This window comes from Cordyceps javanica, chromosome 6 (genome assembly GCF_051103115.1).
Source record: "Cordyceps javanica chromosome 6, complete sequence".
Taxonomy (NCBI): domain Eukaryota; kingdom Fungi; phylum Ascomycota; class Sordariomycetes; order Hypocreales; family Cordycipitaceae; genus Cordyceps; species Cordyceps javanica.
Genome location: NC_139300.1, coordinates 2,620,336 through 2,647,674, shown reverse-complemented (window position 1 = coordinate 2,647,674; position 27,339 = coordinate 2,620,336). Strand labels below are relative to the sequence as shown.

Sequence of the window (27,339 nt, the reverse complement as noted above, 5' to 3'; positions counted from 1 at the left end):
TCTACCCATACTTGATAGAGTTGCAGCTATTCAGCCTTTTGCACAATTTTTGTTCCAGATCGAGAGACACCTCCTGTAGTATCGCCCCACCCGTACAAGTACCCTTCCGAGCGGGCTTCCAGCGCCTTTGCCAAAGCACTGAGCTTCGATTGCCGCCCAGCACTTCTTCCTCCTCCATGGGATCGACTCTTTCCTTTGAGTCGCCATGGAGAAGCGCCGCGAGTCTGGGAGACTCTCCGCCAAGGCTGCCGACGCTGCGGTGACGCGACTGGCCGCGCCCGCACCCCACGGTACGTCTCATCCTGTCTTAGTACCAGACACGCCGCTATGCGGTGTAAAACTGTCGGCGACAAAAAGGCTGGGAGGAAACGATTCAGGAAGCAGCCGCCAGAGACTTTGGCGGTACTGTGATGAGAAACTGTTCATTTCCGCTCCCAACACCCTTGACGGCATTAGTTACAAAGTACTGACCGATCAAGATGACCATGCCGCAACAACCAGTGATGATACTGGCAGAGCAAACGTGGCAAACAAACGTCCAAAGGTAACCGAACTGGAACAAAGCCGCGAGACTGTACATAATATATCCCATACCCACAGCTTGCCAGAGGCGCAACCCGATCCGTACGCGACTCCAAATGATGGAGCTTGCGGTGGCCTGCTCCACGGCGACGCGGAGATCGAACCAGGTGGGAGCGACGAGGACGGCGAGTTCTCAGCGACCGACTTTGACGCCGACTCAATCATAGATGACCGTTCCGACTCTACATCTCTGGCTTCTAGCATCCTGGAGCACAGCTACGTCAACGGGCGTCGATACCACCGCTATCGCCACGGCCGCTATCCCATACCCAATGACGAGGCCGAACAGAACCGCGAAGATATGCTGCACACCATGATGATGGAGTCCACCGACGGCCGGCTGTTCTACGCGCCCGTAGGGCCCAACCCGCAAAAGGTCATCGATCTCGGAACCGGCACGGGCCTATGGGCGATAGAATGTACACACAAGACTCTCTCCGCAACCACGTGTGTGAACTTGCAACGCTTACATGTCACCTAGTTGGAGACAGGTACCCCGGGGCCGAGATCACGGGTCTCGATCTGAGTCCTATCCAGCCAGCCTGGGTGCCCCCAAACGTCAGGTACATCAAGGTGACACTCGGCTCATAACAGGCACCCTGTTGCTAAAACCCAACAGATTTCTCGTAGACGACGTCGAGGCGGAGTGGCTCAACGGGGACGACTTTGACCTTGTCCACCTGAGAAACATGATTCCCATCCTCAAATCGCCCGTCAATCTGTTGAAACAAGCGTACGGGTAAGTCGGAAGAGCCTCTTGTCCTGCATCCGAGGGGGGGGGAAAGGGCTACTTTCTGACATGAAGCGCAGGCACATGAGGCCGGGCGGGTGGGTGGAGCTGCAAGATGTCGACGGCGTGGTGCACACGGATGATGGCAGCGTACCCGAGGACTGGCCGCTGAAGAGGCTCACCGAGCTGCTCGTCGAAGCATTCGCCCAGTTTGGCACCAACGCCAACGCGGCCGAGTTTGGGCGCCAGTACCTCGAGGAAGCCGGCTTCGTCAACATACAGCACAACTATATCAAGCTCCCGTACGGCACATGGCCCAAAGACAAGTATGCTCGACGATAACTTTCCCGCCCTCCCTCCTCCTTCCAACGCAAAAGCTATCCTCCTGCATCACCCCCTTTGGAAATTCGTTCTCTTCAGATTGCTGACAATGAGTGCCCCAGGTTGATGCGCCTGGTGGGCATGTACTACCGGACCGCCTGCGAGGACTTTTTGCCCGCCGTGGGCGCCATGCACTTCCCAAAGATGGGCTGGGACAAGGCCGAGATGGAAGTCTTCTTCGCCCAGGTGCGCCTGTCCATGCGCGATCCCAAGGTACACGCCTACGGCAAGATGCACTTTTGGAGCGGCCAGAAACCTCTCGGCGTCTGAGCCAGTATAAAAAAAAAAGAAAAAGAAAAGGCCTGCTGATCCCGAGACACGCAGAAGGGCACAAACACACGTCTTATTACTGAGCTACTACATTGCATCAAGATTACATGTTGGGCGGTAGCATTTACTGAATTATTGGGGAAAAGGCGGCGATTTTCTGTTTGCATTTCTGTATTTCGCAATGACATGAATTTTTGGTTCGCACCTTGTCCCAATGCTGCTGCTATTTCGGACAACACTGTTCCCTCAAAGCCTATCGCCGATGAGTTACTTGCCGCATTCTTTCGCATATACTATTTGCGCGTCCTTGTGTAAAAAAAAAAAAGTTGTCCCGCACATGTCCACGTGCTACCGAAATACTAAACTGTACGCCTATATACATGATATGTTTGTCTGGTGCTCGGTTATTCTGACCTCATCAACGTCTCGCCTTCGTCTTTTTGCTCTTTCGCGTCTCCTCCCGCCCCGTCGACCAGTCCGCCGCGCGCCTCTTGCGGCGCCCCTCCTCCAGCACCTTCTTCATGCCCTCGGAGCCCGTAAACTTGGGGTTCGACGGGTCAATGGCATACTCGTGACTGTCGAAGACGGCCTGGAAGCGCGCGTCCCCGACGTCCATCTCAAAGTCTTGTTGCAGCGCGGCGCCGGCGCCCCCGCTCTTCTCCGCCGCCGCCGCCGCCTTCTTCTTGCTCTTGCCCTTGGCCTTGGCCTGTTTGCGTTGCTGCTTCTCGGCCCGCAGAATCTCCTTCATGTCGAAGTGGTCGAGGTGCTCGGCGCCGGCGGCATCACCCTCGTTCTGAGCCATAACCTTGTTGAGCTGCGCTCGCTCCTTGGCGTCGGCAGCGTCGGCGGCGATGCGCGCTTCGCGCTTCTTGAGGCGCTCAGCCTTGCGAATGGACGATTTGGAGGCCTGCTCCGGCGCCTCCGAGGTGAAGAAGGGGTCATCAAAGCCGAGATCCTCCTTATCATCGTTGCCACCGAATGTCATGGACATGCCGCCCTCTTCGTCATCGTCGTTGCCGCCGAATGCCATGGCCGCACCGCCCTCTTCGTCATCATCACTGCCAGCAGCGGTGTCTTTCGCCGTCTCGCCATTGGCAGCAGCACGACGAGCACGCGCGGCCTCGCGCTTGCGTTCCTTGCGTTCGCGCTCCTTGCGCTGGTATTTCTCGATTGTAGTCTCCTCTTCACCCTCAGCGGGCTTCTTTGCCTTGGACTCGGAGAGGGCAGGCGTAAAGGTGATTTCCATCTCACCGACGGGGCCACCTTTGGCAGCCTTGGGCGCAGGTTCCTCGCCCAGACCAAGCGCCGCGCGCATCTTTTGGCGCGCAAGCTCCTTTTTCGACAGCTTGGGCTTGGCCGCATCTACCTCGTTTCCTTCACCGTCGTCACTGTTGTTGGCATCGTCTCCGCCAAAGGTAACAACTTGTTTGCCGTCTTCTTCGTCAGAGCCCTCGCTGTCGCTGGCCAGGTATGCGCGGAGATCATTCTCCTCGAGATCCGCTCGGCTTCCAGTAAAAGCGCGCTTGATGGAGTCTTTGCGTGTCGCCTCCTCGGGGTGTAGATCCCACGTGAGCTTGACTTTGGAGCTCTGCAGGGCCGTTGTAACAAACTCGACGGGCTTGTACGAGTCGGACAGCTTCGTGCACTCGTCGCGGGGCTCGTCGTCAAACTCGACCTCGTCTGGCACGAAGCGCAGGTCGAGAAAGTTTGAAGAGGACTGGTACTCCGTTCCGTCGGTGGCTTCATAAATCTTTTGAGCAATCTTTTCGTCCGAGCACTCCATAACGGCGTAGTAATATCGTAAGCGATCGAGCTGATACTTTCGCAGGGCATCGCTGTCGAAATCCTGGTCATCACCCTCTTGGATAAGCTTATTCTTAATTCGTTCGTTCTCGTCGTCGGAGTCTTCCTCCTCGTCGCTGTCGGAGTTCTCGTTGCTTTCTTTGAACAGCTCCTTGGGCGGTCCCTCAATCTCTTCTCGCTGCATTCTCTCCTTGCCGAATTCACTGGGATATACAGACACTTTGGTCACGCGACCGGGGCTATCACCGATGAAACTGCTGAAGAGGGCGAATAGATCTGTGGAGTTGACGTGGTCCCAATCGAGGTTGACAATGGCTATGCGTTTCGAAACCTCGCCAGTCTCAACCTCGGCCTGTTCATCCTGCAGCTTCTGCAGGTCACCCTCGGTGGCAAGTTCTGCACCACCCTCTTCGTCGTCGTCCGAGTCTTCCTCTTCTGACGAGTCCTCGTCCTCGGAAGACGAAAAGCCACCACCACGGGCAGGGTCGTAGTTGGCGCGCTTGTCACGTTCATGAACAGCAAGTAGTTCCCGCTGTACAACATCATCATCGTCGACCTCGATCTCAGCCTCGCTGCCAGGCTCTGCATCCTGTTCCTCGTCGCCTTCGGCCTCGTACAGGCGCTGTAACGCCTTCTTCTTGGAGTCGGACTTCACCTTGCGGCCGTATCGATCGACGTGGGAAGTAGATGTAAAGTCTTCGTCATCGAGCATGCCCGCAAAACGCTTGTCGAGCTTCGTCTTTGCATTTTTCTTGGAAGGCAGGCGAAACCGGGGATCGGTCTCGAAGTTGCTGAATCGTGCATCGGCGATGCGCGCAGGAGCCGAAGCCCCTTTCTTCTTTTCGGACTTCATATTTTTTGCCCTTAATTATGCATGCAAAGCGCAATCGAGGTGAATATCGTGATTTCGATGGTCTGTGCAAGGAAAAGTGTCCACGATGAGGCCGACTCGAACTTTTTTGGCGGTCATGATTTTTCTGCCACTTTGGCGGGGCCACCTGCAAGAAGCCTGTGGGGCATGCCGGCTCGCAAGTTTAAACGATCCTGCCCTGCATGCCTGCTTCGACGGCTCGCCGTCAATCTTTTTCCACTATTCTGAAATTCACGAATTTTATTTTTGAACGGAGACCATCTCCGACGGTGAAACCCAATTTCAAATCCTGGCTATCATGTATTCCATTTTGTGGTTCCAGGCAGCTAAACTGTTGACTGGTTTAGGCAACAGGATAAGGACCGAGAGTCTCAAAATCGGTAGCAAGATATAAGAGTCAGTGGCAGATATTGGAAATAATCTATATCAATCCAGCTGCGGCTCTTAGCAACTCGTATCACATAGCCTCAATCACCATGGCGAAGCCACAGTTCACCGAGCGCATGTCGCCGCTCGACCTCTTGATGCCAGGGGCCAACATTGGCACCGTGTTGGTCTTTCCCACTGAGATCCCGCACTCTGACATCCTAGCACGCTTCCAATTCGCACTTGAAAAAGTATGCGAGCGCATCCCTTGGCTCAAAGGCCGCGTGGTCCCTACTGGCAAGGCTGCAGGAATGACCCCGGGCTTTGAAATCCGCTGGGATGCCGAGGACAAAGCGCCGCGCATCCTGGACAAGGGCGTCCTCCACGGCGCAAGCTACGAGGACCTCGCGGCGGCAAACATGCCGTTGGATGGCATCCCCAGCGAGGCGTGGCCGATCGAAAGCGCCGTGCAGCTGGAAGCGGGATCTGGCGCCTCGGGAGCCCCGGTGTTTGCTGCGAGCGTTTTTGGTTTCGCCCGCGGTGACGCTGTCGGGCTGTGCGTCCAGGCGCATCACAACGCCACAGACGGCTTCGGATTCGCTGCCATAATTCGCCTCTGGGGAGAGATCATGTCCAACAAGGACTCGAGTTCACTCTTCAATTCGGCCGTGGGACGCACCGCGCGCCTCGACGCGGTCCTCAACGGTAGCGAGACATCTACTGTAAGCGTCGACGACCTCTGGGCTAGACACGCCGAGTATGCACAGGAGCCGCCCTGCATGCCTGCCTCATTTCCCGACTGCACGTCCGAAATCCTGACCATCCCCATCAGCGAGATCAAGGACGTCCAGGACCGCCTGCAACCTTACCTGGAGACCCGTCCGTCGACCAACACCGTCGCCTGTGCCCTAGCGTGGTCCGCCGTCATGCGCGCGCGCATGCAGCGCATCCCGGATCTTGCCTCCCAAACCAGCAGGCTGCCCATGGCCGTCAATGGCCGGAAACGCCTCGACGCCACGCTCGCTGACCCAGACGACCCGTATCTCGGCAACGCGGTGCTCTTTGCCCTCGCCGAGACGCCCGCCGCGGACCTGCTGCAGCAGACCCGCGGCGGCATCGACGACGACGACGAAGCGTCCCGGAAGCACCTCGCCGGTGTGGTGTCGGCCGTCGCCGCGGCCCTGGCGCCGGATCGGGTCGATGAGGCGCACGTCCGCGAGGTGTGCGAGCTCGTGCGCGGCGTCGGCGACCACCGCCGCATCTTCCCCGGTTGGCAGCTGTTTGGTGCGCGAGACGTCTTCGTCACGAGCTGGGCAGACCTCGACTTTTACGAGCTTGCGTTCGGGAAGGGGCTGGGCCGGCCGCGGTTCGTACGGATCCCGTACGTGCAAGCGGACGGCAACATCATCATCCTGCCGAGGAGGAGAGGGGATGGGGCGGATGAGGTCCTCGAGCTGGTCGTCATGTCGCGCAGGGACGACTTGGAGATCCTTAAGGCCGACGCTATTTGGAGCAGGGATTAAGAAAACAGTGACTGACCCGCGCATGCCAATGTGTCGAGGCTACTCACAGTTATCCTCGTTACTGTCTACGGTGCACTAGCACACAGCACTCGCTCTTCGACACGCTTAACCCGGTGATGTGGTCAGCATAGTGTGGCGCAGTAAACGTCTTCTGCGGGTATCTATTACATTTATATAGACAAAAAATACATTCATCCATCCAACAAGCCAGCGGCAAGCTTCTCGAGATCTTCCAGCGTCTCGGGCTCTTCATCCACCTCAAACACCTTTCCGCCCTTTTTGCTCTTGCTCTTGCTCTTGCTCTTTTTCGTCTTGCCATCCTCCTCCCCGCCGTCGTCCTCGTCCTGGAACCACTTCTTCGCCTTCTTCTTTGGCGGCTCCTCTTCCCCGCTCCCGTTGTCGTCCTCGCCCGCAATCGGCAGCGACCGCAGGAACTCGAGCGCTTCGTTGCTGTCCCCGCCGCCGACCAGCTGCGGCGCCTCGTCGCCATCCTCTTGGTCGTCGTCGTCACCACCGTCGCCGTAGCGCTCCGCGCGCTCCACCGCTTTGCGCTTCTCCTTCTTCTCGCGCTTCTTTTGCTTGGCCAGGGCCTTGTCGTCGGCGTCGGCGGCGCGCACGCGTGCCGTCTCGCCCTCGAGGAATTGCGCGCGCTGGGTGGCGGCATCGCCGGCCTCCTTGAAGTCCTCCTCACGCTGCAGCTCGTAAATCTCGTGTGAGTTGCCCTCGTCGTCAAATACGAGCTTGGAAGAGTTGCCCATGAACTTGAGCATCTTCTTCTTGGATTGGAGCGCCTTTTCACGTCGTTTCGAGTCGATTACGTAGGGCTCTTCACCGCCCAGGCCGTAGATGACCTTGGGCTCGTTAGGGTTGGCTTTTCTGGACTCGGCATCCAAATCATCGTCGTTCAGGCGGCGTTTCACGGACAAGAAGTCGTCATCCGAGTCATCGTCAGCGACCTTGTCTCCATCTACCACGAGCTTGCTATAGTGAGCAGAGAGAACATCTTGATTCGTTCGCTCGAACATCTTGTCATATTTGGTGCGGACTTCGTTCTTCTTTTTCGTCTTCTTGGGTCCGTCTAGATCCATGTCGGATTCTGAGTCGCTAGACATTCCTTGTCTCGACGCGTTCTTGATCTTCTTGATATCGTCACCCTTTTGAAACTTGATTTGTGGCGTTCCGGGAAGACCTAAACTTGAGGCATATGCGTCTAGATCTAGCTTCTTGAGATTGAAGACTTCCTTGTCTCTTTGTAGATGGATGGACCGCGTATAACTAATGAATGACTTTTGGCCCAGATACTTGAGGTCTGGGTTCTGGAAGCACATATTTTGCAAGTCATTTTTGACACTGCGCTTCTTCTTTTCTTTGATGTTGATCTTTTGGATCGGAATCTTCTTTTGCTCCAGCTTCTTAATCATGCCATCCTCCTCGCTAGTCTCGAGGAACAGCACAGCACGACCATTGCTCTGGAATCGGGCAGTACGGCCCACTCTATGGATATAGGTGTCGGTGTCTTCCGGGCAGTCCACCTGGATGACCCAGTCGACGGCTGGGAAGTCGATACCACGAGCGACGACATCCGTGGCAAAGAGACAGGCCTGCTTGGCTTCCGTGAATCGGTGTGTAATCTCGAGCCGCTGAACTTGCTTCTGGCGGCCGTGCAGGTGGAGCAGCGGAATACCAGGCTGAAGATGTCGGAAACTCTCGTAGACGAAGCGAACCTGTTTGCCCGAGCTCAGGAAGACGATTATCTTGCTCTTGAGCGACGATTTGATGAACCCGTATAGCGTGTCGAGCTTCTCGTGCAAGGGCGTGACAATGTAGTGCTGCTGCAGGTTGGTCGGGGTGGCCGAGGCGGCAGCCTCGTGCACGGAGACGTACTCGGGATCCTTGAGGCTGAGGCGGGCGAGGTCGGACACCTTCTTGCTCTGCGTGGCGCTGAACATGAGCGTCTGGCGCTCCTTGGGCAGGTGCTCGACGAGGGCGTCGACGGCCGACTGGAAGCCCATGTCCATGATGCGGTCGGCCTCGTCCAGGACCAGCATCTGCAGGTTGTTGGCGTCGAAGCCGGCCGTCTGGTCGAGGTGCTGCAGCATGCGGCCGGGCGTGCAGACGAGGATGTTCATGCGCACCAGGCGGTCCGCCTCCTCCTTGAGGTTCTTGCCGCCGATGACGAGGCCGGCCGAGAAGCTGTGGTAGCGGCCAATCTTGCGCAGCACCTCAAAGATCTGCACCGCCAGCTCGCGCGTCGGCGAGAGCACGAGCGCGCCCAGCCCGTCGTACTCGGCCCACTGCGCGCGGTGCAGCTTCTCGAGCAGCGGCACCAGGAACGCGAGCGTCTTGCCGCTGCCCGTCTTGGCGGCGCCGAGTATGTCCTTGCCCTGCAGCGCCAGCGGGATCGCGCGGGCCTGCACGTCGGTGAGGGTCTGGAAGTGGGAGGCGGACAAGCCCTTGGTGGTGGCTCTCGAGAGCGGAAGTTCGGAAAAGTTTTTGATTTCGGTATTCTTGGGGTCCTGTCGTAAAATAAGGAAGAGCTGGAGTCAGCAGAGACGCGCCTTGGAGTGCAAAAAACGCAGCAAAAGCGGCCAAACCTACCAGTTCGCGAATGGCCTCTTCTAGCGTCGTCAGATCATCCTGATCACGCTTCCGCTTCTGGTGGCGTATATCAGTTTTGTTCTGCCTTGGCGGCCGCGACTGCCGCCCGGATACGCGAGGATTGGCGGCCATAGTGTATGCGTCGCACTTTTGCCGGTGCGTTGGTGAGGCAAGACTGCTATACAGACGTTTCAAAACTTTTTTTTTCGGCTGTCGATAAGAAAAAAAAGTTGCTGCTGGCGATACGCCCCACAATCGGCTGTGGTGGGGCCGTCGCGGAACGCTTCTACGGAGTTCACTCCCATGTGTGCCTAGACTACTTATACAGAACTCGGTTTTGAGGTGGATGTCAAAGCATAATCGGCAGAAGTTATTGCAATCAGAATATAATATGAGAGAAACAGTAGTGCATTGAATACCCGAGTGCCCTCACTCGTTCTGCTCCATGCTGGTCAAAAATATGCTATTTTCCATCCATGTCCTTCAAACGCCAATCTCTAAATATGTCAAAATAATTTACCCTTTTGAAAATACAAAAAACACGGTATTCTCTTCCTCTACTCTTACACCCGCTTCCTTCAACGGATCTGCGGGTTCAAGGGGAAGCGACTTCTTCCAAGCGCTCCCCGTATAGACGCACACGATAAAAGCACGTGTGTGACTTGGCGCCGTAGTTGCTGACGGCACGGACAATGACATGATCCGTCGCGACGCCCAAGTTGAGCAGCTCGTCGCTCAGTTTGTGCACCTGCACTCCGTCATGAGGTTGTGCGTCCTCATAGACAAACTGGCCAATCTTGACGAACCGCTCTGGAAGCTCGGCGGGGCTGACGTTCCAGCCCTGGCTCTCCTCATCCAGCGGGTAAATGTCCGGAAAGTGCGTCGCCGAAAAGTCCCTGACGAGCTCTCGGAGGTCTGCGTCAATTTCGGCGTAGACCTCAATCTCCTTGGGCCGCGCATCTGGGTCCGTGGTGGCCGCGGCTACAATGTGCTCGACGACAATGTGCCGCGGAACGATGCGGTGGCCTAGCTGCACAGCTAGGATGGCACCGTGCGGGTTGCCTCTGTGATTCTGAGAGCGCGCCGCGCACCAGCAGTCTCCTTCGTCTGACCACGGCTCGAGGGCCGCTCGCGCAGTGGGCGTCTGAACGCCTCTCAAACCCTTCTGCTTCACAAAGACGGAGTCTGCAGGTGGTTTGAAAGGGGGCGAACTGTGCTTCCCGTCGATTGTCGCGCCGGCACCAACACCAAAGTAGTTAATCTGGTGTCGCAAGGTGCTATCCCAATGCGAGTGGATCTGACCGCGTGCCATGGCCTCGAGATTCATGTCCGCCACGGCCTTGTTAACCAACCCGTGGACGAGAGTGACGATTTCCGCCTTGCTCATGCTCTCTGGCGCCCCTTTTCCGGCGAGCTCGGTGGCTTGTCGAACCAAGTTCTCAAGCTGAGGCTGGAGTTCCGCTAATTCTGTGCGTACCTCTGCTCGATGTGCGGCGAACTCGTCTTTGAGATGTCGCAGGAATTCCTCACGGGAGATGACTGAAGAGTCTCTGTTGCTCTCATCAATGTGCTCCTTGACGATGCGCTGCAGTCGCTTATCGAACTCTCGCTGGGAGCCAGCATTCTGTATCTGGTCAAGAGCCGACCCAAGCATCTCTGAAATCTTGGCGTCATTGTTCTTGATCCAGGTGTCCCAGAAGCCTGCTGCACCCTGCTTCACGCGCCCCTCCATGCTCTCTACCGTGGCGTTGATTTGCTTGGTAAAGGTGGGGTCTTTCGTGATGCGAGACGCGATGGCTTTCCAGTGTGCTTCGGACGCGATCTCATACTTGCTTCCCTTTTGTTCAAAAGTAAGAAAGTCACCGTCACGATGAATGAGATCTCTTAAAGCGTGCCAGAATTCTTGCGCGATGACGGGCTTGCCATCTTCCAGTTGGATATGCACCAGCTGCGGCACAACTGCTTCCAACTTTTTTATGGAGCTACCATGCAGCTTACCTGCCTGTTGTACGCGCTCAAACTCGCGCTGGTACTGCTTCAGGTACACGTCCAAGCGTGCCAGGCCGTCATTGTCCAGGTGTGATAGATCTGGCAATAGAGAAGGCTGCCTCCAGGTGGGCCAAGAGAATTCAGGTAGCAGGTCATGAGCCTTGCTAGCCATGTATCCAAAGTTTGGCCATTGCACCTCGGGCATTGCCAAAAGGCGATCCATACTAAAGTCGCCATCGACGTTGCCAAAGAGGGCTGCGTGCCCTACGCTTACCAGAGTTATCAAAACAATAACCGCGGCGACGAGATAGAGAATCGTTTCCAGCGAAGAAGAGATACCATCCATGAATGCTTGGGAAAACAGCTTGTTGATATACTCCAGAGCGGAGGAATATGCGGCGCTTAATGCCCATCCCAAGGCCTTGAAGTAGGTGTATGGTTGGAGCAGCTGCCACCAATTGATGGTGTCCAAAAGCATGTCGTCCTCAGCACGTGGTGTATCGCGGCGAAGAAATGGCAACGATGTCAAGGGCCTTATCCATGACCAGCGTTGCTCGCCTTCTACCGAACCACTCTCGTTGGACTCTATCTCCCTCTGCATGGCATCGTCCATCTCGCTATGATCCGAAGCGTAGTGTGGGCGGGTAGAAAATGGACTGGCCGAGGCCGCAAGACTCTTGGCCCGCGCAAAAAGACTCGGGCGAACTTCCGTCTCGTCTTCCGCCTCGGCGTTTCCGTGATCGGAATTTCCACTTCGCTGGCGAAGTGGTGCGCGCTGGCTGGTCTCTAAACGCTTCGACAGCCGCTTTCCCGCTTGCACGATACTCTCCGCCGTTAACCTTTCTCGGGATGTCGGCAACGTTTGCGCGCCGCTGGCCTTTGTGTTTGAGCTCTTTTGAGGTACGCTCCGGACCTGGGTAGACGGTACAGCCTCCTTGGGCTGCTGAAGCTCGAGGGTACTCGCTTTGGCCTTTGGATACCTTGGTCTTCGAGGACTACTGCGCAGACCTGGTGTATCCTGTGCGCTTGGCGAGCTAGGGCCGTCATTTTCAGCATTGGATGACGGGCGATCCCTGGCGGGCGTTGGAGCAGGAAGATCTGGCGAGCTCCGGGTTTGGTGTTCGGAAACTCGGCTCTGCTTCATTGTGCTGTATCTATGGCGGGTCGCGGTTGCTGGCGCAGTAGCTGGTGTTGATGCGATCGAGGCCTCGCCATAAAAGTCACTTTCCGCTGCGAAACTCCGCACATCATCTGTATCGCTGTCATCCCTTTGTTCTAGCAGAGACTCTGATTCAATGTGTCTCGATGGCGGATCTTTTTCAATTAGCAAATTTCGAATTATGGAATACGAAACAGTACTCACCTTGAGCTGGAGTGAACGAGGGTGGAGGCATCGCGAGCAGGTCAGCCACTTGCCTGCTCTCCGCACTACCTTCACGGTCTTGACGCTCAGCTTCCTCCAGAAACAGGTCAGGTGCTGATTGCCGGCGCTCATCCGCCACGCGTCGCTGCTCATGTCTGTCGAGCGCGCCCTGAACTGCACCGCTGAGGTCGACGACGTCGCCACGTAAGAGTGGTCTTGCCGGTGAGGGCTCCGCAGCAGCGCCGTACGTGTATTGCCGGCGCGCACTCGGCGTGCCGTCAAGCGGCGGTAGATTGGGTTTGCGAAACTCATTCGCGTCATCCTCGGGAGCTGGAGTCTCTCTGGGACGCGCGCGAGGAACAGCACCCAGACGGCGACGAAAGGGGGTTCCTGGATGTGGCATCTTCGAAGAGCAAATGGATCGCACTTGGTGATGTGTATGGGAGATTATGTGCAAGGTGAGGAGATGATGAAGTCGCGGGACTTTGGGGTCTTATTAAGTGAGTTGAGTGAGGCCAAAGTCAGTTTGCGGATAACGGTCTGCCCGGGCCAGGACGGCCGAAGGCGTAGTGGGGTGTACGCAGGCGCAACGTAGTTAGAGCTCGGACGCGGTTGTCTTTGAGCTATATCGAGAACTTCAATCGGCCTTTGCCATAAAACGTGGTACGAAGGTGAGATGCCCAGCAACAAAGAGCATCAATGGTGAGCTGAGCGGATAAGGTGGAGCCAGCGGACCAGGTGGCGCGAGGGTATCTTTATTGTATTCTGCAAGGAGGACGGAACTTTGTCCAGCACCAATAAAGGACGCGGCGGTGTTGTCAAAGAAGTCCAAGAATATGTTGATACGAGGCCAATAAAGGAAGAAATTCGAACGACAAAGGCTGTTGGCACGGTCAATCAAGCATGCGCCGGCCGGGCGACTTTATATGGGCGTGTTTTGGTCGCCAGCGAGGAAGCGCGACTTTGGTACTTGGCGGGCGTGTTGAGGGCCGAAGATTAGGCGGAGCCGCTCGCTGGCTAATACAAGGTGGCTGGTGAGGTACAAGTACAACACTGATCTGCATATGCGAGATATTTTTCTCATAATGGGTAAATACGATCCAATTGCATCGGTATTGGCCTTGTGCAACGCATTTTGCAACTGTTTTTGTTTCAATCTTTTTCCAAGTCGCGGCGCACAATGGTATTGCCAGGGTTTGTGATATGTGTGTGATGTGTGTTGTGGCTAGGCAGATGTGGCTATTGTGGCTATTGTGGCTATTGTGGCTATTGTGGCTGCTGTGGCTAGATAGGTGTTGGCAAACTGTCGGCCGTAGTTGAATATCCGCACCGTACCGGCCGAAGAGGCTTGATGGAACGTCTATGTGATTACTTTGAGGTAAGCTTTTACTCATTTGGAGAGGATTATCGTTGGACATAATTTTTAGTCTGATGATCGCTGTCAATTCAAATTGCGTCATTGTTGATCTCTCACTAAGGCGGTGTGAGCAATGCAGAAATGCACCAATATGGCCAAGAAAGCTCTTGCACAACATAGATGCAGATAAAATGCACGCTGACATGCGGCAAGCGGGCCAATCGGATCGAGGACATACGTAGTTCACGGCAAGCAAACCGTCTCGTTTTTAAATTGCGGCCATGAGAATAGTAACAAAAGCCCACTGCGTCGCTGAGAGCGTCGCGGACAGAATCCCTCGCTATAAGCGACACAAGCTACCACAAAGGCACGCCACGGCTGGCGCTGATTAGTGCGGTAAACAGTAGCCAGCCATCCAGCCACCAGCAAGGGACGACGCACACCTCGTGGGCACTAATTTTAGCCCCAGCAGCCCATTACGACGTTTCTGCAGGGTGTACGTCATGCAGTACTGATAATGGGCAAGGCTTTTGGGAAGCGTTTCTTATTCCGTGGTTAGAGGGACAAACTGATTCATAATGTGCTTATTAATAAGTACGAATGATCACTGAAAGATGGCGGACTAGAGCCCACTGTAGCCACTTGCCACTGAAAGAACACAAACATGCCTTATAGGTAGGTAGGAGCACCTACATTGTCACGTGGTGCCCACCACTTATCACATACTAGATACTCCATTAGCTAGCTAGATAGAGAATAGATTATCATCTTCTCCTAAATGACCTTATAAACTAGTAATAATTACTTATAAAGATCCCTAGCCCTAGCTACTAGTTATTTTGTACTATTATATATTTTCTATTTTCTTATATAATTATTCTTTTCCCTTTTATTACTTAAAGTACTATTACTAATTAACTTAATATTACTCTTTAAATACAAGATGCGCTGCTGGAGCCACTACATCTGGCGGGTTCTGCCGCCGTTTTAGCGGCAACAGCAGTGAGGGACTCCCGCTCCAGGCCCACCCCTCTCGGGTACCTAAGCCAATCACAGACAGGAGCCTACTACGGCAAGGAACACGGGCTATCGTTCAGGAAGAAGGATGGTCGAAGTAAAATTAGTAGAAAAGTTATTTTATTTATACTATACTAGGGTAGAAACCACACCTAGCTCCGAGCTCTGGCGCGGGCGGCAGAGCTATCCTGACCATCTGACCTTTCCTATACGTCGTGGATATCATATACTACGTCGCGACCTTCCAGCTCTCCTTGCGTAGCGCTATAGCTTTCTCCATATATATAGCGTAGGTTATATTGCCTACCTAGATTGGTAGGGGCAGCCGGCGAAAAACAAAACCGGGGGGCGGACAGGGAGCTCCTCCTGTTAACCTATGCGCGGCTGTCGAGCGCCGAAACCACATATTCAGTTCGATGCGATTAGGCAGAGACCTAGTTCGGTCTAACGGAAGAGACGGGCACTGCTGCAGTGGCTGTCCCGTCAGAATGTACCCAATCGACTACGTTCAAGAGTACCGTCTTCTCGTCTACGTCAACTGCCACTACGCGGTCGTGCTTGCGAGGTTCACGGCCACCTCCGAAATCAGCACAAAGAGATCAAGACAGAACGACAAAGACGGGCCCAACCCATAGCTTGATCGCACAGGCTAGGCGGTCCACTTTGCCGGCCACACGAAGGACAGCCTCATCGCACTAAGACAGCCTATCGCGACCAACGAAAATCTCGTCCAGGCCATCGCAGACTCGACCTCGCGGGTAATCCAGCACGCCAAGAGTCTAATCAACCAGAACAAGATAGGACTATCAGTACTCTTAAAGACAAACAGGACCCAGGAGTTTAGAAAGCTAAGGATACCACTAGCCAAAGTACAGGATGAATTAGACCATTATCTAGTACAGGAAAGAATCCATCACGATCATCATCGCACTAGTCCGTATGCTCCAGTCGCACGAGCTAATAGTCCTAGACTCGTTAAGCTAAGCAAAGACTAGCGAAATGCTTTAGGAGCAGCTAATAGAAGGGTGCAAGCAACACATACGCCGTCAGCGATATAGTCGTAACTAGCCAGACCAGGTGGATAAATAGTGCCGTCTATGGCTATAGTCTCTGATCTCACACGAGATCAGAGGCATAGAGCTTCGCAACGGTCTACTCTCCGCGCTCAGAGCCACCTCGATGAGGGACGACGGCGCATAGGCGCCAGCACAGGACACCACACAGCGCCTATCGGCCATAATCCAGGTCACTCGCATACTCGCTCCGCAGGGCTGCTAGTGCGAGCGGCAGGAGCTATTACAGGGCGAGCCAGTAGATGATAACGAGGAGGACAGGGATGAGCGGGAGCCAACGCTATACAGCATAGTCCGAGACAGTACATAGTGCGTACAGGAGACTATCAAGAGTCCAAGCCAATACCCATAGAACTAGCTTCTAGAAACCAGAACCTACGGCTTCAAGATCAACTTTACCACTCCCAGTATAAGATACATATAGTAGGACGGCCAGACAATACACTATAAGATAATCTCGTTCTACACAAGCAATCTCAGCAACATAGTCCTTAACATAGTAGAAGAGGCTAGGATCTCACTCGTCCAGGCCACACTATACGAAGGGCAAGGCATAGCTACTCTACCGCGCATTCCATAGTCCAAGTTAGAGGACGACACCGGCCACGACGAGGTCGACTATTTTTTCCTAGCCGACTACCACAACGAATAACGAATAGGCGCAGGCTAAGAAGCCCACACTGCAGAGGAAGTAGCTACGCGGTCAAGGGTTCAATATCAAGACAGTACGCCACTAGGCAGTCCATACAGACGACATCAGAGAGAAACTTTTACTCTTGATGCACCTTACGTCCATGCCCGCCCGCGGCACCGAGATTATTAGCGTCCAATATCGCAACACGGCGAACGGCGGGCTGAGGAACCTTGTCTACGGCCGTGAGATAGCGCTTAGCTGGTCCGGGTTTCCTAGCAAGGTAGAGGAATTCCGCGCCATCATCCACAGCTAGTACGCATTTCTAGGGTTTAGCACACCCGACGTCCTAGCATCATCGCGGCCGAAGCAGCAGTACATCATCGCCTAGTCAGTTCGCGACGAAGCTGTGCAAAAACGCGCAAGCTTTCTTCAGTCAACACCGACTGCCAACTAGATAACACACATACTCGGGCCAGGGGCGCGCGCGCGGACAGCAGGAGGCTGTGCTCGAGGCCGTCAAAGCGGGCCACTCACTCATCCTATATATATTGCCGATACGGGTGAAGAAAGGGAGGCTGACGTCCCTGCTCCCGGCAGCCATCACCCCCAGACGGTGTTACCATTGTCATTGTCCCGCTACTGCTACTTGAAAGCGGCCTCCAAAGGCGATGCGAGGCACTTGGCATCAGCGCGACTGTGTGGCAGGCGAACCGGGCAAACAAGATAAGCACCGTCATTCTAGTCACACCAGAAAGCGCATCAACCTCGAAATTCAACGACTTTATGCGGGCGATGCTGAAGAGAGGAGACGTAGACCGAGTCGTAGTAGATAAAAGCCACGTAATACTAGACGCCAGGCGACCAGAAGGCCGGGAGCCTGAGTTCCGCCCTAGGCTATTTGAACTCGGGGATTATCCGTCTATGTGGGGTCTTCAGACTATTCTCATACTTAGTAACGGCCACACTATCACCAGGAACCAGTCCAAGCTGCTCAACCGGCTCGGGCTAAAACATCACCAGCCCACAGTATTCCGTATTCGGACAACGCGGCATAATATCAGGTACGCAGTTCATCCCGTCAGGCCCACAGGGTCTAACTCTAGGAGGGAACCTTCTACCCCTATTTACATGCCTAATCTTACGAGGGTTCTGCCCTGTGTGTGCTTTCTACTGGGTACCTTTCTGACACCGGCTCTTTTACGGGTCTCTAGATAGAGATGAATCATGCGCCCACCACTGACTTACTCCGCCTTCCTGCTTGACAGTTGCCGCTCCCATCAGTCAAAGGAATTCGTTCCGTCGTTTCCGGCCTTTTCATGCCACCTAGCTGAGCCATTGACTGGCAAGGTACGTCTTCTCGGCATAAAACTAGTCACAGTAGAGACAGTTCACAATATGTCATTCCACTCTACTATAACTCATATCCTTAATGCCGATCAGTTATGGATCATCGTTTTACTGTACCTGGATTATTTGAGGGGCCTGCCAAGAAAAAACTCCAAAATTCGCCTTTTCCAAAACGCGGCGCTTTTAGCTATGAGTGTTTAGCGTACAGTATTTCCCTTGACATGAACTGTGTCGTTACTTTTATCAAAATAACCAACGCAGGCTATGCACTTATATTAAGTCTCAGAGGCTGTCGATAGAGTTTCCTCCGAGTCACGGAAGTGGAAGCACCGAGCTCTAAGTTCTGGGAACGCTGCTAGGATTTGTATGTGAATCCCTATTAAATTCAGAAGTCAGTCTCTGGACACGGCGATACTTTTTATAGATAGGGTTTTAGTCGAGATCGAGGTTCAAATCATGACTCTGTAACGAATGTAGACATGGAAACCTCGAACGAGGACGGCTCGAATCGTTATGCCGCAGCTGACCAACCGCCGGAGAACGCAAAGTGCAGGAATGAGGTCGTGGGCCAGGTCGCGAGTAATAGGGAACGAGTCAGTTAGTTACGGAATTTTATGTGTACGGGCAGTGTCGAGTGTCAGATAGAGACTATCATCGCACAGCCTCTTGCTGGTGGATGACATTGAAACCTACGGTTCCATGTGTGGGCTGACTTTCGCCATCCAGGATGCAGTAATCTACCGTCTATTCTTTACGAATCATGTAAAAGATGGGATAGCCGATTGCACTGCTGAACTGGGTCGACTATTCTTGCGTATAAAGACAGTCAGCTATCTCCCCCTCTCTGCCCGGCACATACAAGCAGCCAACATTCTTTTACTCGAGCTACCAATTCCGTTTACATACACACACTACCTCTTCATCATGAGATCCTTTATCCTCCCATCGGCCCTTTCCGCCTTTTGCTTGGCCGCATCTGTCGCCGGCCAGTGGACCGGATCCTACAACACGACAGACGTGCCGAGGGGTCAAGACCCTGCGGCAAAATGCTGGATCGACAGCCTTGACAGCAGCAAGGGGGACTACACGGCCGTCTACCCGTGCACCTGCACCGGCGGCAAGGTCGCGCCCGACTGCAATTGGAAGGATGTCGACGCCATCGTTTTCAACAGCGTCCGCGATGCGACCTGCAAGTGCGCCACAACCAAAAGCTTTTATGCAGAGCCCGAGGAACTGCTGGCGTATGGCAAGAGCCAGCCCAACGCCGTGAGGCAGTGCATCTGCGATCCCGGCAAGGAGCCCGCCGGCGCTGATGGGCTCCTCGTGCCGGCCCCCAACTGCTGGTGCCCGTCCAAGGCCCTCAAGGAGAACAGCGGGTTGCAGGAGGCGACCGCCCCAGCAGCCTCCCCTGTTGCCATCCCCTCGGATCTCAAGGATTGTCACGACGAGATCGAAGCCAGCAAGATCAACCTGAAGGCCAACTGCGACCAGATCCTTTCGAAGAGACTCAGGGAATTGCCCGCAGACATCAAGCCCCTTCTGCCAAGCTGCACGTTTCCTCGCTTCATCGATGTTTGCGGGCTTCTTATCAAGGGACGAAACTAACTTGTTGGTCTTGTTACATTCATCTCCGATGGCCTACTGGCGATGAGAAATAGCCACTGCAATGGCATGGGGAAGAACAGCTCTATGCCCGGCCAGGACAGGCAGGGTACAGGTTTTTACGAGGTTTCCTAGGGGTTTTTACTGTATCCTAGTAGTAGATGGATTTATAGAGGTACCCCGAGGCTCTACAAGCCGCGCGGTGCTAATACATGCGTACATGTTACCTGCTGCTGGGGCTGCTGCTGCTATGAGACCAGTCGGTGTTGGCGGTGTAGAGTCAAGTAGGATAGAGGAGGCGACGTTGGCAATGATGATGCCGACGAAAAGTAGTCGGCAATCTGGTTGCTCGTGCTTGAGCGACGCTGTGCTGTACTCTGCTTGGCCACTGAGTCGCCGGAAGAGGTGCGATCGAGGCATGAGGGTGACATGGCCCGGCGATTTCGATTGACGCCGTGCCTTGTATTGTTTTGGGAACTTGCTTTTCTCGGACGTTTAGTCTTGGACTTGAGAGAAAAAAGACACTGCCGCTGATTTTCCGAACAGGCCTCGCAGGTGTGCCTTCAGAGCCGTGGTGCGAGACACGACAGCGTATCTTTCGCTTGTGGCATTCCTCACAGGCTAATCGAAGCTCACTCAGCTCAACAGGTGGCCAGCTGCCCAGAACAGGGTCTTCCATAGTAAAGATGGTGCCAAGCATGGAATTCGAGTTGCGTATCGGGGAAAAAGACCAGACAATGGTTTATCAAGGCGCTTCTTTCAAAGCGGGATGGGATCAGGCTACGCCCGGGTAAGCTTGCTCAGCAGAGCCGGGTGAAGCTACCCGGTGGCGACATCTCATGTAACTTACCGCATCAAGCATTGCCAACAAAGGTACTCTACTGCTTTAGATCCGACCAGCCAACCAGCCTCGTGCAATCGCCGCCACCTGCTGCTCCACGTCACATTTGCGGGATGCCAAGACGGCAAGACCCCGACCTTAGCCTGAATCCTGACCCTTGTTTGACATGGATCCGCACCAGAAAACAGGTTTGTACTATGTAGTATATCAGATGATATGGCTGCAGCATTGATTGCACTTAGACCAATCCATCTTTAGGGCAAGGCCTAGGCCCACGGCCAGGCTCGCTCGCCGCTGCAAGGCCCCCTGCCGCGAAATCTTCTGCTGCAAGGCCGCCCAGCTGCAGTGGTGAGGATGAATGTGGCTTGTTTGCCAGGCGGCTAAGCGACTGAGAGGACTTTTACTGGCTGCTGGGCGGTTTTGCTAGTTTCCCGTCGTCTGAACTATCCCCCGGATCCCCACTGAAATCGTTTAACTCATGGACCATGCGGGGGTCTTTAAATATAGGGGAATCCTTCACATGCCACTGGTAGTGAGAGTAAAAGCGGAAAGCCATTCGTTGCGCTTCTTGTTCGAAACATGCAGCAGATACTGAAAGCTTTTATTCTAGGCTCAATCAAGTCTCATAAACGATTACCTCGACATCGCGCGTTGCTTGTCCTTGGAAACCATGACAACCTCAAACCTTCTGACCACGCGCCCTCCCGACGACTATATTTTCGGACCGACCGCGAAATGCACTCTCGAGACATGTCCTATTGAATGGAGCACTTATAAATATCGGCCATCATTGCCAGCCAATATTACTTTATTGATCATCTTTATAATTACTTGGAATATACACGTCTTCCTCGGAATACGCTGGAGGACAGTGTGGTTTATGAATTTTATGATGATAGGATGTGGTTCTGAGATTATTGGGTATATCGGCCGTATCCTTATGTGGAAAAATCCGTTTGGATTTCCAGGATTCATCCTACAGGTCATCTTTATCACTGGAGGGCCCGTTTTCTTCTCAGCGGCAATCTACATCACTCTATCTGTAACGTACGACTTTCTCTACTCACAAATAAAGAGTGTCACCTGCTGCCTCTGTACCTTCTACTTTTATAGAGCTAACAGGCAATAGGATAGAGCAATTAGCCCCTGAGCTCTCTCGCCTAAAGCCGGCGATATTTTATTGGATTTTTATTTCTGCTGATATTATCTGCATGGTGCTGCAGGCGAGCGGCGGTGCCTTGTCTACCATTAGCTATGGGGCAAGTGAAACCGGCGTCAAGGTGGCTTTAGCCGGCTTGGCCGCACAAGTCATTTTTCTTTTCGTGTTCTGTATTTGCTTTGCTGATTATATGATTCGATATTTCAAAAGCAGCACAACGCCACCTATGACTCCAAAGCTACAAACATGCTTCAGCTTCCTGGCTCTTGCTGTTACTTGTATTCTTGGCCGGTGCTGCTATCGATGCTATGAGTTGAGTCAAGGATACAGAAATTCTACTGTCATCACTAATGAGGATCTTTTTATTGGTTTAGAAGGAGTGTATGTTCTATCATCATCAATCCTGTTAATCTGGCCATCTATTAATATTCGAGCAGTCTTGTCCTAATTGCCGTTTTCGCGCTTGTTATAGCACATCCAGGCCGCATGTTCGAGCCTGTCAACAAGCCGACATCTGGACCAGAATCTCCGTCTATGATGGGCGGAGATGGACTGAAACCAAAGCCTGGAATGTCAGGCGCGACAGTATGAAAGGATTTGGTGGATATATTCTCGGGCGAAGTCTGTGGTTTGATGACCTTGGCCCACTCCTGATGGGTAGAAGGCCATCCATGCAGGAGAAGCAGAGGCACAGCGTTTTCATCACTCGATCTTCCATGGACAAAGTGAAGAGGAAGCTCAGCGTCGTAGCGGCTCGTTTTCGGAATCGTCACTGTGTAGTGAGAGAAGTCTGAGTTCATCTTTTGCTGAACTTCGTACCAATCAAAATCTTCAGCCCAGTATTTGGCCAAGGCAGATATGGTTTTAGCTGGAGGCCCATCAAACCATTCGCTATCGCTGCTATTTCTCAGGTCGATAGAAGGCTTGTAGTTTCGCGCCCTGACTCGGGTCTGCTGAATGAACTCGGGAGTCAACGCGAGCTCATATGGCTGTGGTACTGGACCTGAATGAAAGGGAAATGGCGCAGCATTGCCCAGCGCTGTGTCCAGTATAAAAGACATGATGAGCTAATTTCAGAAAGGGAGGAACAAAGAAGCAAGCAATTCGATGAGTGGACTGTTGATTTCGTCTGGTTTAGAACTACACCACCGAGGCAGCATGCCGTTAGCTTATATACAATTTCGGAGCTTTGCCCAGGGCCCACAGTTGCGGAAATCAATGGCGTTAGCATATAGCTTCTGATGCTTAGCAATGCGGTTATATATTGAGAAATTAAGCAGCGCTGTTCTGTGTGCCCTGTAGCATGATGAACTGTGCATCTGCGAATAACCCCTGCCATGTTTCCAAAGAGCGCGCGATGATGGTACGGGTCAGCTTTGCGCTAAGCCCTGAGTACCCAGTTCTAGCGCCGGACTACAGGGCACGGAGTCTGATATCGAGGTGGGTGCCCCAGCCACCTTGTTATAACCTGGCCTGCTACCCCTATTTATTATATAATAGGTTAAAGGTATATAAATTTAGCTAGAGTCTATACTTATAAATAAGTATCTTTTATTTTTATTAGAATTCTTTTTTATAATCTCTTAAGGAATAATAATTTAATTTTATTATATTATTTTACTTCTTTAACTTAGTTATATATTTAAGCCTATTAATTATAACCTGGCCTGCTACCCCTATTTATTATATAATAGGTTAAAGGTATATAAATTTAGCTAGAGTCTATACTTATAAATAAGTATCTTTTATTTTTATTAGAATTCTTTTTTATAATCTCTTAAGGAATAATAATTTAATTTTATTATATTATTTTACTTCTTTAACTTAGTTATATATTTAAGCCTATTAATTATTATTATTATACTTAAGTTTATTTATATTATAATAATTATAAGCCTAAGAGATTTAATTTAAGTAAACTTATAATTTTTAATAAACTCTTTTTCTATAATATAAATTATTTATTAAAAATAAATATTCTAAGCTTAACAATTATTTTTTTAATTATAACTTTTTTTATTCTAAAGCTTAAAGATTTTAAAACTTAGGATAAGTAGTTTTATATTCTCTAGATATATAAAAAGCTTATATATCTAAAAAAAAATTAATTCTATTATATTAAATATTCTAGATAATACTTTAATTAAACTAATATTTTTAGATAAAGATTTTATCTAATAAGAGCTTAACTAAGTATAATGAATATAATAATAAAATATCCTAAATCGCCTCACATACATGGTCAGCTTGCAGGCTGGCGAGCCCCTGTAACTCTCTATTCAGCCACGTCTGGCTCACCATCAAGAACCCCCACTGAGTAACTTACTAAATAAAATACCCCTGTAACCACTTTATTTTGATGCCCCTTCCAAGACAGCCTGCCGCTCATTACTCAAGACGCTGCCCCTCGCCACCCCACCTCCCACCATCTCAGGCTCCTGTCTATTGCGTTTTTTCTGCTTTTGAGTCCCTTCATTCTGCATCGCCCGTCGTTTGTTCAGCCTCTTCGTACACAGTCGGAAAATATGCCTGTTGGAACTGTCCTCGTCACCGGGTAAACTATGGCCTCCGCGAATATCTCCTGACGGCCCGCGCGCAAACACCGCAGCATGGCGGGGCTAACCATCGTCACAGTGGCACCGGCTACATTGGCTCCTTCACCACCCTGACCCTCCTCGAAAACGGCTACGATGTTGTCATCGTCGACAGCCTCTACAACTCTTTCGAAAATGTCCTCGACCGTATCGAGAAGCTCTGCGGACGCCGCCCCGCTTTCCACAAGGTTGACCTGACCGACGAGAAGGCTCTCGACGCTGTCTTTGACAAGCACCCCGAGATTGACTCTGTCATCCATTTTGCAGCCCTCAAGGTATGCCAAAAAAAAAGCCCATGAAAGAGAATATAGTACATCCAGAAACTGAAACTAACACTTTCAGGCCGTTGGCGAGTCTGGGGAGATTCCTCTTGAATACTACCGCGTCAATGTTGGTGGCAGCATTAGCCTCCTTCGCTCCATGACCAGTCACAACGTCTCTAGCATCGTTTTCTCCTCCTCTGCCACCGTCTACGGTGATGCCACTCGATTTCCCAATATGATTCCCATTCCCGAGCACTGCCCAATTGGCCCTACAAACACCTACGGTCGCACCAAGTCGACTATTGAGGACGTAATTACCGACCATGTCAACGCCGAACGCAACCGGCTGAAGAAGGAGGGCAAGCCTTTCGAGCACTGGAATGGCGCTCTTCTGCGATACTTTAACCCCTGTGGTGCCCATCCCAGCGGCATCATGGGCGAAGACCCCCAGGGTGTCCCGTACAACTTGCTCCCGCTTCTCGGCCAGGTTGCGACTGGCAAGCGAGAGAAGCTCCTCGTGTTTGGTGACGGTACGTGATACATCCAGCAACTGGAGTCGTCTGAAACATTGACAAGAAAAACTCAGACTATGCTTCTCGCGACGGCACTGCGATCCGCGATTACATCCACGTCATCGACCTCGCCAAGGGACATCTCGCTGCCCTGCAGTACCTTCGTGACAACAAGCCTGGCGTCAAGGCCTGGAACCTCGGTTCCGGACGTGGCAGCACTGTCTTTGAAATGATTAAGGCCTTTAGCACCGTCGTTGGCCGCGATCTTCCCTATGAGGTTGTTGCCCGCCGCCAGGGCGACGTGCTCGATCTGACCGCCAACCCCACCCTAGCGAACGAGGAACTGAAATGGAAGACTGAGTTGCCCCTGGAAAAGGCATGCGATGACCTGTGGCGCTGGGTTAGCAACAACCCCCAGGGCTACCGCCAGGAGCCCCCGGCTGAGTTGATCAACGCTGTTCAGACCCCCAAGGTTTAGCAGCGATGCGTGCTACCTGGAGAATGGAGAACGAAAGACATAGAAGGGTGGACAGGTTATACAAGCGAGAGATATTTTCGAATGATATAGAATTCAGGCCAATGAAAGTAATTGAGGGGCTATGAAATGGTATTGGGAAAGCCAGGACTAGCCAAGCAAACTAATGATGATGGAAACAAAAGATTGGTGCGGACGAGTCGTGCACCTGCCCAAGGCCTAAGCTGCTTTCTGCTTTGTGGTATCAATTTATCCTTACATTGTGACGGTCGTTGAATTAGTTGATTCTGATGAGAAGTTTGCCAACCGTCTTTCGGCTCTCGATATCAGTGTGTGCCTTGGCCACGTCTTTGAGGTCATAGGTAGCGTGGTGGAGCACCTTGAGCTTGCCCGAGCGAATAAACTCAAACAGCTCGCCGGTGTACTTTTCCAGAGCCTCACGCTCCTTGAGGTAGCCAAAGAGGATGGGTCTCGAGAGTCTAATGTTTTTGGGGCCGAGAGTCGATCGGATGTCAAAAGGCTCCACATTGCCCGACTGTAGAGCTTTGCGTTAGTCGATGGCTTTCAATCTTGAAAGTTGAAGAACAGATGGCTTTCGTCTACTTACGGCATTGCCAAGCATGACCAGACTACCACCAATCGCAATGGCCTCGAGGTCCTTGTGGAAGGTGGCCTTGCCGACGCCGTCAAAGATGCTGTCGGCGCCGTGACCGCCGGTAATGTCGTTGACCTTGGCGACCCAGTCGTCGTTGGAGTTGATGACGTGGTCGGCGCCGAGCCCCTGGACGATGCGGAGCTTCTCCTCGGAGCTGGCCGTGGCGATGACCTTTGCCCCGACGAGCTTGAGGAGCTGCACGAGGAGCGAGCCGACGCCGCCGGCGGCCGCGTGGACGAGCGCCCACTCGCCGGGCTGGGTCAGGGCCGCGCGGCGGATAAAGGTCCAGGCGGTCAGGCCCTGGAGGTAGGCGGCGACGGCGTCCTCGGGGGTGACGCCGGCGGGGAGGGCGACGGCGGCGGCGGCCTTGACGGTCGAGTACTCGGCGTAGGTGCCGGTGCCGTTCATGAAGACGACGGTGCTGCCGACGGCGTGGTGCTGCGGCGCGGCGGACCCGACGGCGACGACCTCGCCGGCGCCGTCCTGCCCGAGAATGCGCGGGAAGGCGGGCGACGGGTACTGCCCAGAGCGAAAGTACGTGTCAATGTAGTTGACGCCGGCGACGGCGTTGCGCACCAGAATCTCGTCGGCCTGCGGGACGGGCACCGGCACGTCCTTATACTCGAGCACCTCGGGACCGCCGTTGGCGGCGATGGAGACGGCCTTCATGGTGGTGGGGATGGGAGCCATGATGCTGCTGCTGTTGCTGCTGCTGGGAGCGGGGCGGCGGGTGTGCAAGAGGCGCGGGTGGGACAAGTGGGAGGATGGAAAGGCTGCGAGGCGAGATGAAGAAGAGATGAAGCAGGAGGAGGAAGAGGAGGGAGAGGAAGAAAAGATGTGCTTTGCGCCAGGCCGGAGAGGATGTCGTGCTTGGTAATATAGAGCTGGTGATGGTGGGGTAATCAACGGAGCTCCAGGTTTGGAGTGCGGGGGACGACGCTGGGCCGCGAAGCGGATACAGAATTGGCGCAACATGTTGACGCAAGTTGGGGCCAAGAAATAGAAATAAGAAAAAACTTAGGAATTAGATTGGCTGAGTCGTCCTCACAGCCGAATCATTGATGTATTTTGTTGGCACTCAAAAACGTTTTGGTGTTTGGTCCTGGCGAACCAAGTCTTGGTCGTATTTATAAGCAGGACCACATTGACATTGGGTCCAGAAGAAAAGGGCGTAGAATAGACCCATCTATCATGTCGTTTGAAAATAAAGTCGATTGAGTCGATCAAGTAAAACCATTCTCTACAGAAGCGAAGCGAGTACTTAATTGACAAAAGTCCAAGGTGCGGCACGGGCTGTGAAAACAAGCACACGAGGAGCTCAAGCATGGCCCGTC

At 53.1% G+C, this 27,339-nt stretch overlaps 9 protein-coding genes across 9 annotated transcripts; 4 read left to right on the top strand and 5 right to left on the bottom strand.

Annotated features, from left to right (window-relative positions):
* Positions 1-205: 205 nt before the first annotated feature.
* On the top strand, positions 206-1,963 carry V2A60_009235 (methyltransferase domain-containing protein; the record flags this gene model as incomplete). Its single annotated transcript, XM_083260502.1, has 6 exons — positions 206-290; positions 609-1,001; positions 1,064-1,145; positions 1,202-1,321; positions 1,393-1,638; positions 1,756-1,963. 6 exons carry the CDS (start codon positions 206-208, stop codon positions 1,961-1,963), a joined length of 1,134 nt encoding a protein of 377 aa, XP_083116628.1.
* Positions 1,964-2,381: 418 nt separating this feature from the next.
* V2A60_009234 (pre-rRNA-processing protein ESF1) lies at positions 2,382-4,619 on the bottom strand (the record flags this gene model as incomplete). Its single annotated transcript, XM_083260501.1, has 1 exon — positions 2,382-4,619. The coding sequence occupies one exon, from the start codon at positions 4,617-4,619 to the stop codon at positions 2,382-2,384; it is 2,238 nt and encodes a 745-aa protein (XP_083116627.1).
* A 494-nt stretch (positions 4,620-5,113) lies between these two features.
* On the top strand, positions 5,114-6,526 carry V2A60_009233 (transferase family-domain-containing protein; the record flags this gene model as incomplete). The annotated part of the gene is made up of 1 exon (XM_083260500.1): positions 5,114-6,526. The coding sequence occupies one exon, from the start codon at positions 5,114-5,116 to the stop codon at positions 6,524-6,526; it is 1,413 nt and encodes a 470-aa protein (XP_083116626.1).
* Positions 6,527-6,717: 191 nt separating this feature from the next.
* Positions 6,718-9,256, bottom strand: V2A60_009232 (RNA-dependent ATPase HCA4; the record flags this gene model as incomplete). The annotated part of the gene is made up of 2 exons (XM_083260499.1): positions 6,718-9,042; positions 9,125-9,256. The coding sequence occupies 2 exons, from the start codon at positions 9,254-9,256 to the stop codon at positions 6,718-6,720; spliced, it is 2,457 nt and encodes an 818-aa protein (XP_083116625.1).
* Positions 9,257-9,719: 463 nt separating this feature from the next.
* On the bottom strand, positions 9,720-12,879 carry V2A60_009231 (uncharacterized protein; the record flags this gene model as incomplete). Its single annotated transcript, XM_083260498.1, has 2 exons — positions 9,720-12,427; positions 12,477-12,879. The coding sequence occupies 2 exons, from the start codon at positions 12,877-12,879 to the stop codon at positions 9,720-9,722; spliced, it is 3,111 nt and encodes a 1,036-aa protein (XP_083116624.1).
* Positions 12,880-18,828: 5,949 nt separating this feature from the next.
* V2A60_009230 (uncharacterized protein) lies at positions 18,829-19,509 on the top strand (the record flags this gene model as incomplete). The annotated part of the gene is made up of 1 exon (XM_083260497.1): positions 18,829-19,509. One exon carries the CDS (start codon positions 18,829-18,831, stop codon positions 19,507-19,509), a length of 681 nt encoding a protein of 226 aa, XP_083116623.1.
* A 2,419-nt stretch (positions 19,510-21,928) lies between these two features.
* Positions 21,929-22,567, bottom strand: V2A60_009229 (Alpha/Beta hydrolase protein; the record flags this gene model as incomplete). The annotated part of the gene is made up of 1 exon (XM_083260496.1): positions 21,929-22,567. The coding sequence occupies one exon, from the start codon at positions 22,565-22,567 to the stop codon at positions 21,929-21,931; it is 639 nt and encodes a 212-aa protein (XP_083116622.1).
* A 1,464-nt stretch (positions 22,568-24,031) lies between these two features.
* Positions 24,032-25,353, top strand: V2A60_009228 (UDP-glucose 4-epimerase; the record flags this gene model as incomplete). Its single annotated transcript, XM_083260495.1, has 4 exons — positions 24,032-24,060; positions 24,141-24,375; positions 24,443-24,893; positions 24,950-25,353. The coding sequence occupies 4 exons, from the start codon at positions 24,032-24,034 to the stop codon at positions 25,351-25,353; spliced, it is 1,119 nt and encodes a 372-aa protein (XP_083116621.1).
* A 274-nt stretch (positions 25,354-25,627) lies between these two features.
* On the bottom strand, positions 25,628-26,695 carry V2A60_009227 (quinone oxidoreductase family protein; the record flags this gene model as incomplete). Its single annotated transcript, XM_083260494.1, has 2 exons — positions 25,628-25,885; positions 25,958-26,695. The coding sequence occupies 2 exons, from the start codon at positions 26,693-26,695 to the stop codon at positions 25,628-25,630; spliced, it is 996 nt and encodes a 331-aa protein (XP_083116620.1).
* Between the last annotated feature and the right edge of the window lie 644 nt (positions 26,696-27,339).